This window comes from Triticum aestivum, chromosome 1B (genome assembly GCF_018294505.1).
Source record: "Triticum aestivum cultivar Chinese Spring chromosome 1B, IWGSC CS RefSeq v2.1, whole genome shotgun sequence".
NCBI lineage: Eukaryota > Viridiplantae > Streptophyta > Magnoliopsida > Poales > Poaceae > Triticum > Triticum aestivum.
Genome location: NC_057795.1, coordinates 689,728,078 through 689,740,911, shown reverse-complemented (window position 1 = coordinate 689,740,911; position 12,834 = coordinate 689,728,078). Strand labels below are relative to the sequence as shown.

Genomic DNA, 12,834 nt, shown 5'->3' with positions numbered 1-12,834 from the left:
AGATGGCGGGAAAGAGAGGGGAGAAAATAGCGAGAGAGAGAGAGAGAGAGGGAGGGAGGGAGCGAGGGAGGGAGGGAGAGAGAGAGAGATGGATATTGCTCATGCTGGTGAGTGGTAATAGATTACCTGTCAATAGAAGTATTATACTCCCTCCGTCCTAAAATAAGTGTCTCAACTTTAGTACAACTTTGAACTAAAATTAGTACAAAGTTGAGACACTTATTTCCGGACGGAGGGAGTAGATGATACATATCCGACTGTCCTTTTCCTGTACGGATACATATCCGACTTGTAATCAAGCTTGCAACCGACGTAGGCTTGTTTGTACTACTAGTCCAGTTGCTATATATATATACGTACGTGGAAGCCCCCTTGTAATCACCGACCAAGATCAAAGCAACAGAAAATACAGGACCGATTTGTGTGTGCGTGAAACCATATACAGCTAAGCCAATCGTCGGTTGGTATTTTTATTTATATAGTACTAGCAAAAGAGCCCGTGCGTTGCAACGGGAGAAAAAAAAGCCAAAATTAGTGACGTTGCAATAATTTATATACCAGAAAAGGTGCAATCAAAAGGATAATTTATAAATTACTATTGATCTCACAAAAAAGAATAATTTATAAGTTGGATGTGAAACATATTTTTTAAGTTCGCCGTGTGTGCCATAACCCCCTGGCGTGCGGGGCTAAACAAGACGCGAGCAAGATGCACTATTGTCGCACTCTCTCCACTCTTCATTCCCCCTTTCTCCTCCCTATCTCACCAACGACATCGATGACAAGCAGATTTGAGGTATAAGTTGATGGTTAACAAGTACCGGCAGTGGCGGAGCCAGGAGAAACTTAATCGGGGGGCCAACTGATGTTAAATCATGTCGGGGAACACAATATTAGCAACAGGTAATTAGTCATGTAATGGAAAAATCTGCATGTTGGCCTCGGCTGGGGCCCCTGCTCGCACCCCTGCCTCCGCCACAAAGTACTCGTGAGCCCCAAATATCTTCTCCCTTAAAAAGTAGTATTTCTTTCCAATTTTTCACTCACTTTTAATTAGTCTATTTGATAATGTATTTGTAAGGTGTGGTAGGCATGAATAGTAAACTATGATAGTAACAACAAACAACAACAACAAGTAGTTATAATTGGTGCTCATCCGGAAAACGATGCTAGCACGCATAGCATCCATCCATGGTTTTGTAGGTTTTGTTTATCATTTTGAAATATTACCACCCTTGAATGAAATGAGCAAATTTTGGAACTTTTTCCAAAGATCTCAGGCGAAATGAACAATCCAAAATTTGAATTTTTGGACAAAAATGGGATGAAATATGAACGAAAAACTATCAAAATTGTACAAATATTTTGTCTTGCAGCAATGGAATAAAGCAGAATCAAACTGAATAACACTATCCCTTTATTGATATACACCCACGAATAGCTCACAGCAATACAATTAGCAGAAATACCACATTACTTACTATTCATCTTGGTGTGATTAGTACTACATCCTAGGTCCCGTTTTAGCAAGATGTGGCTGGAATTGTTCCTTGGTGATGTCGCTCGGATGACCACGTCTGCATCCAGCAGCTTCTAGTCCACAGTTGATTAAAAAAAGCAAGAGGCACCACCAAATCCCCACCGATGTCACCACCCACTGCGTGCCCCTTCTTATCCACAACACGTCGCCATTCCTCATCACCCAAGCGCCGCTCCGCCTCCATCTTCCTCCTGCTGCCTGACCACCCATCGTTGCTCCTCCTCCTCTTCTCCTCTTCTCCATCCGCCTCACACCCAAGTGTTGCTTTCCTGTTCTTGGCCGCGGTGGCTGGCCTGAGCCACATCCCAGCTGACAGCGTCGGCGTGCTTTCTGGCTACGGCTGGGGCGTTGGTGGCCTGCTCATCGGCGCACTCGGGCCGGGGCGGAGCCCCCTTCCTTGCAGTGGTGATGGAGCCCCTCCTCCCGGAGGGTGGCTGGGGGCAACCGAGGTTGCGGGGCAGGTGTGCAGTGGCTCGGTTGCGCCAGATCTGGCGGCTGGCCAGCACGCGCGGGGGGCGGTCTGGTGGTGGTGTTCGTCTGCCGGTGGCCACGGATGTGGGAGTGCCGAAGCTGCCTCCGGTGAAAGCCCCTGGGCCCCGGTTTTCTCTTCCATGAGCTGGTCTCTGTATCAGCAATGGGCATCAATTTTCTCTGTATCTTTAGTTCGGCTCTCTCTCCTTCTTTAGGATTATTAGCTCAAATGGCAATTAAGACATTTGTTTCTATTAGGCTCGGTGCTTTTCTTTGGATTCATGTGCATCTCCTCTTTGCTCATTTTCAATTGGTGACGCATATAGTAGATGCGGCAGGCAGCTTTCTTGATTTTTCTCTAGGGTAAACATGAACATCTCATCCGCTTTTTGTTGGCTTGTTGATCTTGTAATGCATGAAATAAGTTGGTTGGATTTTATGTAATAGAGCAGGTAGGACTATTAATTGGAATCTGAAATTTTAGCACAGGCACAAGACTTGGTTCCTAAGGCAGGAAGAGGAGGAGCTCGGGCGCGCTGGTGAGAGGAGCCGAAGTGGAACGGTGGTGCCGGGTGATGCGGTCGCCGGCGTCGGCCGGCAGCGGATTGAGCATCACGTGGGCCGCGAGCTTCTTTGTAAACCACAGGGGCTTCTTTGTAAAAAAGCGTGACGGACGACAGAAATCCAACCATCCGGAGCTGTCGCCGCCGCGAAGAGCGCCGCCCCACCGCGCCGGAAAGGAAGCATGTGGATAAGATAGAACAAAGGGTCACGGACCGAATTCTTACAAACGTAGGGTTCTTTTTTGTAAAAATGAATCGTTATCTCAGATCCACTTAAACAGGGACTGCGGGTTGAATTCTCACAAGCAGAGGGGCTTTTCTGGAAAAGTGCCGACGACGGACGGGCAGAAGCACTCCGTGCTTTATTAGTAGGGAAAGATATAAAGCTGAAGACATAGCGATCGACCAATCAATTGATTTTGTTGCTGACCCTTTACCGAAATCTTTGCAGACCGCAATCAGATCGGCGGGGTGCCGCGGCCGGCGGAGAGGTGATTGGTGGCGGACTTGTCATCCTAATCCCAAACCGATTGTCCGAAGGCCGTCGACGATGGCGGCGGTTCGGTACGCCGCAAGGAGGCTCGGTGGCTCCCTGCTCCAGCGAACGCAGGCGGCGGTCCTGGAGGGGCGCCGTCTCGTGCCAAGCAGGTTCATGCGCTCCCGCCAGTTCACCAAAGTCTCCAGTGAGGTATTTTAACCAAAATTGAGACTATTTCCCCCCCATGATTTTTGTATCTCACGGCATCAAGTGCCGATGTAGCCAGCGAAAATCTGCGCAATCGAATGAAACAGCAGCATTCATGTGTCTTCCTCTTCTACTAGCTAACAAGAGCAAAATTTCCTATCATGGTCATCGTCATACTTGTTTAACCACCTGAACCTGTACAACCTAACGCACTCAAAACATGACTGCACGCGAATCATATCATTATGCAACCTTATTTTTCCTGGGTGATCCGTCCGTGCATGATGACCTTTTGCTTATCTCTTTAGCAAATGCGTAATTAGTTGCGACACATAAAGATGGATCTTGCTGCGGTTTTGATATTTTGAGCCATCTCATATACTGCTTGATTCGCTTCCTAGCTAGTACAGTATGATTCTCTGACTTCATCTATCCATATACGGCAAGTATTATTCCGTGACTAGTTGATACACATGCACCATGCATTCTGTATATATCAAACCTGACTTAACTGACAGACAAGACAATATCCTTCTTCATTACTCCCTCGGTAACTTAATATAAGATTTTTTTGACACTGTCACAGACTCTAAAAATGTCTTATATTAAGTTACAGAGGTTGTATTTACCAGCCCCAGTCAGTGCTTACTTAATGATTGATGATGCAAAGTGAGTATAGTAACTATTACCTATGTGCATCAATGTAGCATGCTGGGAAGATCCCGAAGAAACACGAGCTGTCTGACGTGGAATATAAGTTGAAGGTTCAGGCGGAGCTTTCTAAGAATTTAAAGGAGTTGGAGAAGTTGCAGCAGGAAGAGGCGAATGCAAGACCAAATGCCATTCAGTTGTACGTACAATATATGAGGATGAAATAAGATGCATGCAAATACAAAATTACTTGATAAATTTCTTCCTTAATATCCTATTTGTTTCTTTATCAGGAGTTGATACAAAATAATCTCATTTGACCTACCTCTCTGTACACGCAGGAGGTTGATGTCTATTGAACGTGCGATTGATGGTGTGATCGGTGGAGCCGCCAAGTTGGGATTTTTCGGTATGCTTATTGCTGTTACTTTTGGTGACGAGAGGGTAGAAGCCCGGGTTGCTATCAAGGAAAACCAGTAAAGACAAAACCTGCTTTCAGTTTAATCATCATCTCTGCGCTATGTTATCGTATATTGTGATATTGGGTGACTTGGTATCATACTATCATGTCATGATATCTCTATTTATCTATTCTAGTAGATTGCGTGCACGAATGCATGCATGGACTGTAGCTTCATGCAAATATACTTCCATACCTTGTAGGGTCACTCGCATGCACTGTTGGTTTTACTCGAGTTCTTCCGGCTCGAATTAATTTCAATCTTTTTTTTTTTGCAAAAAATTTCAATCTATTCATCTTCAAACATGGCAGTATAACGAACACCAGAAATAATAAAATTTACATCTGGATTCATAGACCACCTAGCGACGAATACAAACACTAAAGCGGCCGAAGGTGTGCCGCCGTCATCGCCCCTTCATCGCCGGAATTGGGCACAACCTATTGTAGTAAATAGTCGGAAAGTCATCATGCTAAGGCCTCATAAGACCTGCGCACCAGAACAATAATTGCCGCCGATGAAGAACAACGTAGATTGGCATGATCCAAACCAAAGACACATGAACGTAGACGAAAAACAACGAGATCCGGGCAAATCCACGAAAGATAGATGTGGTGTTGCTTGTTGGTTGTGACCCGATCTGGACCTTCCGACATCGGCTCTCGGATGACGGTGGGCGGCGCAGGGAGACCTTTCAGTGAGCTCTCTTGGCTGCAGGCTGTGGTCGATTTGGTCTTTCCCATCGAAGGGAAGACGGCTGCCGGTGGCCTCACATGTATACGTGTTAACGGGCGCCACCCAACCCCACTCCCTACCGCATCTCCTTCCGCCGCTGGCGCCACGTGGCACACGCCGTCGAGCATGCCTGACGGGCATCAGCGGCAACGGGTCCTCTTCTCCCCTTTGCACGTACCTCCCGGCTGGCGCGGGACAACTTATGCGAGCGGCAGCATCGTGCTTGTGTTGGGGTGGAGATGCTGGCGTTCGGCGTTCGGCATTTGGGCAGGCAACAGCGACCTATGTTTGCAGCGCAGTGGCGGCGTGCACATTAGCTGGAGGCGCGGCGGCTTCATGAGATCTGGATATGGTGGTGTGTGGTGGCCCAGATCCAATATGGACCTTCCAGCTCCGTCTCCTAGACGACGGCGAGCGGCATTGGGTGACATTCCGATGAGCTCCCTTGAATATAGGTTGTGGTCAATTTGGTTTCTTCCATCGATGGGCGGACGGCCGCCGGTGGCCTCACGTGGATCTATGCTGATGGATGTGGTGGGGCGACATAGGGGTGTGTTCGGTGGGGAGGTTGGCTGGAGGGATGGGCGGCTCCGACGTTGTCGGGCTACCCGTCGCCGACGCAGGGGGTGCATTGTTCATGGATGTGTCCACTCCTCCCTCCCTTTCCCTGACTGTGTACTGGCCGAGGTAGTTCTTGCGATGTTCGGGCTAGAGAATTTGTTGGCTGCTCCGTAGATCGTGCATTGCCAGGAGGGCCAAAGCCAAGGTCTTTAGATGGTCACAGTGTAGTCTGGATGCAGGCGGCGCCCATGGCGGTGGGAGTCGCAGTTTTCATGGGCACAGTACCAGTCTCATGTGCGCGGTATCCATGGCAACACGTGTGGCATGAGTATTGGCATTCGGCGTAGTATGGCGACGGAGGGGTGTGAGTAAGAGGATACATAATCTCATGTGTGTTGCTAGGGGTACATAGTCTAAGGTGCGTTGTGAGTGCATGGATATATGATAATCGAGTTTTATACATCAATACAGGTAATCAAAGCACGGGCGTTCTACTAGTATATTAATTTAGAAAATTGCAGGATGTGTGGCAATTTTTCGGTTTTATGCTCTCGTGGAACAATTAAGAATTGGTTCATCTGGTTTTCACGATAATTATTCTTCATTGCACATTCTTAGACCTTCCACGTGAAATATTTTTGGTAACTACATATATTTCTTGTGCAGAATGGTTATGAGTTGTGGAAGAAGTTTTGATCATACTTGCTCAAATATTGTGTGAATGAAGGTAAAGACAGATTATTAGTCGGATCATCACTCTCTATGCAGTACGCATACATTTCAAATTACCTTTTTATCAGCTTACAATGCTAGTGAATTTCAATTATTACAGGATTGTTACTCACTATTTTTTCTATACATATGAAATTTAATTTGCATTATGTTTACTAGCACAAATGCCCGTGCGTTGCACCGGGTGGAAAAACAACAACACTTCCTTAACCCAATTGCTCAAGACCCTCTCTCATTCCACGACACAATGCTAGATGACATGAACAAACTCTTTGAAATCCTCCATGCTGCCATGAAAATATGTACTGCCGAAAAAATATGAACGTATATCAGAAGTGTACTGAAGGTGGGTGTAATTTAAATCATAGAAATATCTACCTAGTTGTGGTGTGAGTATATCTTCCTGTCTTTGTTGGAGTTGCTTAGTGATTCCCAAAACATACCACATTATACCATAAATAGTAAAGTCCATTGTAGTATACAATGTTTTTTGCTTCACTACGGAGGTAACACGGATTTTCATGAACCAATGTTTGCTAGGTTTAGGGACTATGTAGCATATCACTATTCGTGTCCAACAATGAAGCACCTATTTTTAATTGGTACTATCTTTTTCATTATAATTCTCAAAAAATTATTGTACATGAACAATTAATAATTTTTTTATTATGATTTAGACATAGTATTCTTTTGCAGGTGTTAAAAAATTCTAACATAATTTTCTCTCGAGTTATTTGCGGGGTAAAACTGTGTTTGTGGGACTATAGCTAGTGGCAGAGGATGAATGTTTTTTTTGAGGGGGGACGACTTTTGATTGATTTCTAGCTGGTTTACTTTGTTCCCACATTCTTTCTAGAGATCAATCAACTCATTACGAGACAAAACAAATGACAGAAAATCACCAGGCTATTTTTCTCTATCAATCCTAGAAATCCCTCCCTTTCCTTCTTTATTATCAAGTCCCGGAATCCCTCCTTTCCTTCTTTGTTCTCTCCATTCTTCCTTATATTAGGAGACTTTCTTCTTATTATGGGACGACTGGCTTCCCACTTTTTTCCACGAATCCCTCCTTTCCTTTTTATTACGGGATGTCTTCCCACTTTCCTATTTTTTTACGAGAGTTTGATTCACTTGTCGCCGTCGTAGCACCACTATGCCGTCGGCCGCAGCTCGCACCATTGTCAGCATATCACGCCGGTGGAGGCTTTTTTGCATGCCGGTTGAAGCTTTTTTTGCTTTGGTTGAAACTTTTTCCATGGTTTGAAGCTTTTTTCCAACATCGATTGAAGCTCTTTCCATGGTTGAAGCTTCCTCCTTCGCCGGTTGAAACTTTTTCACATACTGGTTGAAGCCTTTTCTATTATTAAAGCTTTTTTTCCACGTTCATTGAAGCTTTTTTTCATCGGGTTGAAGCTTTCTTCTTCGTTGTTTGAGGTTATTCATTTAGCACTCTCTTACAAACCAATTGAAAAACATGGGGAAACAAGTGCAACTGAAAAAGGAGCCACCTTTCCCTTCAAAAAATAAATAAATGATCACCATGAGCCATCTAGCAAATACTAAAGAAATGAAATTTGAAAACACCAGCATCTGCAAGTTTGTTCTAGATTTTGCGATCTACTTTTCTTAATGCTCTAGAGAGAGAGAGGGGGGGGGGGGGGGGGATACCAGATTTGCTAATACTCATCTAGCTAAGTCTCATCTTACTCCTTAACCGTATGATCTAGGCACCAAGATTCGTATTTTCGACCCGTTTTTGTGTTCTTCGTGCTGGTTCATATTTAGCACTTAAGGAGTTATATTTTTTTGGATATCCTTCTTTTTTAAAGAGATGCATGCAAACCATCTATATGTTTTGGTGAACGAGGCATGACATTCGCTTCCTCCGTGCGCTAAGAGGCAAAGGAGGAAAGGAAAGGCACAGCCCATGCATGTCTATTGGTCTTTTTTTTTCTAATCTCTATCTGTGTTGTTGGTAGGGATGTGCCTTATCATGTTCTTCTTGTGCATCCCAGCCTGGATAAGACAAATTGTGTTAGGTTCTGCCTTTGAGAAGACAAGAGAACAACCCACAAAAAAAAGAACTACCCCAGCCGAGAATAAACTATGTATGTTTTTTTAGGTCACACACAGTTGGTGAATATATAATTTCATTTGGCCTACCTCTCTCTACCTGCCGCGCGATTGATGGTGTGCTCAAAGGAGCTGCCAAGTTGGCATTTTGGTATCCTTACCATCTGCTTTTGGTGGTGAGGCAGTAGAAGACCAGACTGTTACCAAGAAAAACCAGTGAGCCAATAGATCGAAAATGAGAACCGAAGATGGCCCCAGCTTGCTTTAAGTAAAATTATGATTACCTGCGGTTTAGCTAGCTAGCACCATGCCATCGTACCTAGTAATATGGCGTGACATGGTGTCATGTTATTACATCTCTATCTATCTATTCCTGTAGATTGTGTGACAGGGTATCATGTGTTGTGTGCTTGCCATTCTTTGTTTCACAAGCAATTTAGTTCCTTCGTAAATAATTTTATAAAGCTTCATACGATATCATTCCCAAATTGAACTAAATTCATGGCCGATAGAAATGCTTTAATGTTCAGCACATACGCTTCCATAATTTGTTATTGTTGCAACCATTGTAATTATGTACTACCTCCCTACCCTTGATAACCTCATCCCTCTCACAAGGTTGTGGGTGTTGGCGCCGACAAGTGTCAAGAAGAAGCGAGGATGCACCGATGAGTTTCCGGTGCTAATGACCTATGGCCGGCGAGTATATATGTTGCCGGTTGCTCGCATGTCGGTGCCGGGAATAATTCCTGCTATGATGTTCCTTATTGCACACCATGCCCGCCATCGATGAGCACGTCACGCTCACCCAGTGTGTGCTGCCGGGTTGCAGATCACGTGTGGCAGCCTGATGGAGAATGCACACACATGGAGGTTGGAAGGACCGAAGGAGGAGGGCCGATCGTGCCTGGCGTGTGGTGGAAATTAGGGTATGTCACAGATCGTGAGGAGGAGGAGACGAAGTGAGATGTGTCGACATGGATGAGTCATAGCAGTCGCTGATTTTTTGGTGCGGATAAGGGAACTGAAGGAGGTAACCATCACCATGAGCGAGCTCGGCGAGAAGGCTGGGGTGGATGCGTCAAGAGGTGAAATTTACCTACACTGGCCATGATAAGTTTATTGGTACGGAGCAGCAAGCAAGATTGAACTCAATGGATGGATAAAATTGTGTGGTTCATTGACAGGATTGGAGAACCACTTGTAAATTTTTACCGCGAGATTAGGAAAGAATCGACAATGTAGAACCTGTGTAATGAAAGTTTCCTATCAGACTTCTGACCAAAGTGTTTCCCTAAGTTATACCGGTTTTCCCTCCAGGTTCCTTTTAGGGTGCCAAAATTTGGCTAAAACTTTAGCACACTCGACGAGGTGGCTACCTTTGTTCACTAATGTATTGAATGGAACTTCAGGAGCACCCCCCCCCCCTCCCACCCTCATCTAATATTACCAAACTTCATGTTGTTAGCACTTCCCAAAACCTCAAAAGATATCATATGATCCTCAATCATGTTATAGAAAAAGGAGGGAGAGAGAGGCTAACACAGCGATGCGAGATAACATACATGTGAGGGCCATTTATAGTACCAGAATGGCTGGAGAAAAAGGCGGGAGAGAGGTGGCAGGGAAACATTGTTAGGGAGAAACAACGATAGAGAGATGGCGGGAAAGAGAGGGGACAAAATGGCAAGAGAGACAGGGGGCAAGAAAGGGCTCGAAAGAGAGGTGGGAAGAATATATAAGAAAATAACAGGAAAAAGAAAGAAAGAAAAAACAAAACATTATTTGGCCGACGTTGTTTCTCAGGGACTCGAGAAAATAGTATAGAAACAAAGGAAAAATATGAAATGTTGGCCAAGTACCACCTTATAGGGACTCAACAAAGGACAATGCTAATGTTAACTAGGCAGCTACTTTGTGGAGTGCCGATCTAACGAGACACTCTGCAAACGGAGCTGTGCCGCCATCCGTATGTCAAGTCCGGCGAGTTGGGGCATGTGTCCTGCCATTGCCGAGCGCATGCTCTTTGAATTTCTTTTCCTACCATAACTGGACAAAGACATATAGCACTCCCCAAAGTGCCTTGCACTTTATATAGGCGTAAGCCAAACCGAACTACTCTATATAACAGGAAAAGGTACACACGGGCAATCACTCGACACGGGCAGGAGTACGTCTAACTATGAAGCCTACAATCTTGGGACATAGTACACCTTGATATCTTTGACTTTTTTATTTGACATCAGCGAACGCAGGCGGCGGTCGCGGAGGGGGAACGCCGGCTTGTGCCAAGCAGGTTCATGCACTCCCGCCAGCTCTCCACCAAGGTAACTCACTACATCAATCCAGCCTCTCACAATCGAATTGTGTGCAATCGAAAAGCAACATGCACTCGTCTCTTGTATTTTCTACTAGAAACAGGCAGCATAATTACTGGCTTAGAGCATCCCAAACAGCCGTGCTAAAAACAGCGCCCCGCCGCAAAATTGACCTTTTTAGCGCGCGCTCAATCGCTCAATGGGCTCCAGCGAACGCACGATAAACGCGCGCGCGACATATAGAGTACGGCGTGTGGTGCAAATTGTCATCGCGCACTGTGTATTTGATGCGCCCGCTTCCGCGCGCCGCACACTCGAGCGCTCGCGCCACATTCTCTCCGCCGCGCCACCTTCGCCCCACCCCGCGCCGCCGCCGGCGAATTGACCCGATGGACGCCCGCGCCGGCACCCCCTCACCCTTTCCTACACCCGCGGCCCCTCCACGGCCGCCATCGCCGCCGCCGCAAACCCTAGCGCGGGGAGCTTTGGCTTCGCCTTCGCCGGCGCTCCTCTAAGCACCGGCATCGCGCGCAGCCTTTTCATGCCGCCACGGATGACCTTGGCGGCGGGTGGCGTCGCGCCGGCACCCGCCATGAAGGCACATGCCCCCCTCTTGAAGTTCGCAAATGCGGCACGGCCGAAAAAGGGCAAGGTTTCCGCGAAGAAGAACAAGGCAGTGGACGGCTCCGGCTCCTCCAAGCCGTCGAGGAAGAAGCTTGCAGGGCGTGCGACGGGCGCGGTGGCTACCAAAGTGCCGGCCAGCTCACTTGTTGAGCCGGCGGCCAACGTGCACAAGGTGTTTGAGGAAATCTCCCAAAGGTATAAAATTTTGCCAACCATTTATCTTGCCTCATTGCTACGAGGAATTGAAGGGTGATGAGAAATGGAAGAAGCTTGACGGCATCGATGATGTCGATGAGAGCAACAAACGCAAGCGAACAGTTGAGTTGGATGATGATAAGGAGGAGGCATCAAGTGATGACGGCAAGAGAAGCCCAACACCAAACTCGGTTTCATACTCGAAGCCAAAACGACCGGATGGGTGCAAGAAAGACGCAAAAGAAAAGAAGAAGAGGAAAGGGGATGATGAGCTCAAAGATGCTATGGAAGCTATTGTGAAGGCAAGAAAAGAAGCGAACGAGGTGAGGAAGATGGAAAGGAACCAAGATGCCGCGGCCGAGGAGAGTAGGTTGGCGGCCGAGGTCGGAGGGTGGAGGCCGAGGAGAGGAAGATGGCATTGGAGGAGAGGAAGGTTGGCATGGAGGAGCGATCAAGGTTGTTGGAATGGGAGAAGTACTTGTTTCTCTTGGACACATCTATCCTCAATGAGGTGCAAAAGGAGTATGTCAATCTTACCCGTTATGAAGTCTTGATCCAAAAAAGAGCCATGATTCATGGCATGGGTGGCGGTGGCATTGGCGGCATGGGAGGCATTGGTGGCATTGGCGAAATGAGAGGCATTGGTGGCTTCGGAGCTACAATGGACACCATGGGAGGCATGGGTGGCTTCGAAGCACCTCCAGGCGGCATTGGCGGCATGGGAGGCATGAGTTTTGTGTCTCTCATTGGAGGCATGGGAGCACCTCCAGGCGGCCTGGGCGGAATGTCTTCCGGTGTGCCAACACCTTCGCATGATGCCGTTGAAGATCTTGCAAACACCACGCGCAACAATGAAGAGGAGGAGGAAGAATCGTCTTCGGATGATGAATCGAAAGAAGAGGAAGAGGAAGACGAGGACGAGGCTTGATTGTTGATGATGGGCCATACGTTGGTGTGAACTTTTGTGTCATGAACTTGGTTGGATGATGTTGTGGGCATGAATTTGAACTTGTGGGCATGAACTTTATGTCATCATGAACTCCCGCCAGCTCTCCACCAAGGTATCTCACTACATCAATACAGCCTTTCACAATCGAATTGTGTGCAATCGAAAAGCAACATGCACTTGTCTCTTGTATTTTCTACTAGAAACAGGCAACATAATTACTGGCTTAGAGCATCCCCAACAGCCGCGCTAAAACAGTGCCCCGCAGCAAAATTGACC

The 12,834-nt window shown here is 46.6% G+C and overlaps 1 protein-coding gene across 5 annotated transcripts; it reads left to right on the top strand.

The window, feature by feature from the left end:
- The first annotated feature begins 2,658 nt into the window (after positions 1-2,658).
- LOC123149552 (uncharacterized) lies at positions 2,659-9,807 on the top strand. 5 transcript variants are annotated; one of them, XM_044569250.1, is made up of 6 exons: positions 2,659-2,803; positions 3,026-3,262; positions 3,967-4,109; positions 4,252-4,319; positions 6,334-6,394; positions 9,091-9,806. In XM_044569250.1, the coding sequence occupies exons 2-5, from the start codon at positions 3,125-3,127 to the stop codon at positions 6,342-6,344; spliced, it is 360 nt and encodes a 119-aa protein (XP_044425185.1). In that variant the 5' UTR covers positions 2,659-2,803; positions 3,026-3,124; the 3' UTR covers positions 6,345-6,394; positions 9,091-9,806. The 5 variants fall into 5 exon arrangements, with proteins under 5 accessions (XP_044425185.1, XP_044425169.1, XP_044425193.1 ...); XM_044569234.1 differs by having other exon boundaries at positions 4,252-4,386; XM_044569258.1 differs by having other exon boundaries at positions 9,305-9,804.
- Positions 9,808-12,834: the final 3,027 nt, after the last annotated feature.

Coding starts and splice junctions, on each gene's coding strand:
- LOC123149552 (XM_044569237.1), top strand. CDS start 3,125: ATGGCGGCGGTTCGGTACGCCGCAAGGAGGCTCGGTGGCTCCCTGCTC. Junction 4,110..4,251: donor AGACCAAATGCCATTCAGTT/GTACGTACAATA, acceptor CTGTACACGCAG/GAGGTTGATGTCTATTGAAC. Junction 4,387..6,333: donor GTTGCTATCAAGGAAAACCA/GTAAAGACAAAA, acceptor TTTCTTGTGCAG/AATGGTTATGAGTTGTGGAA.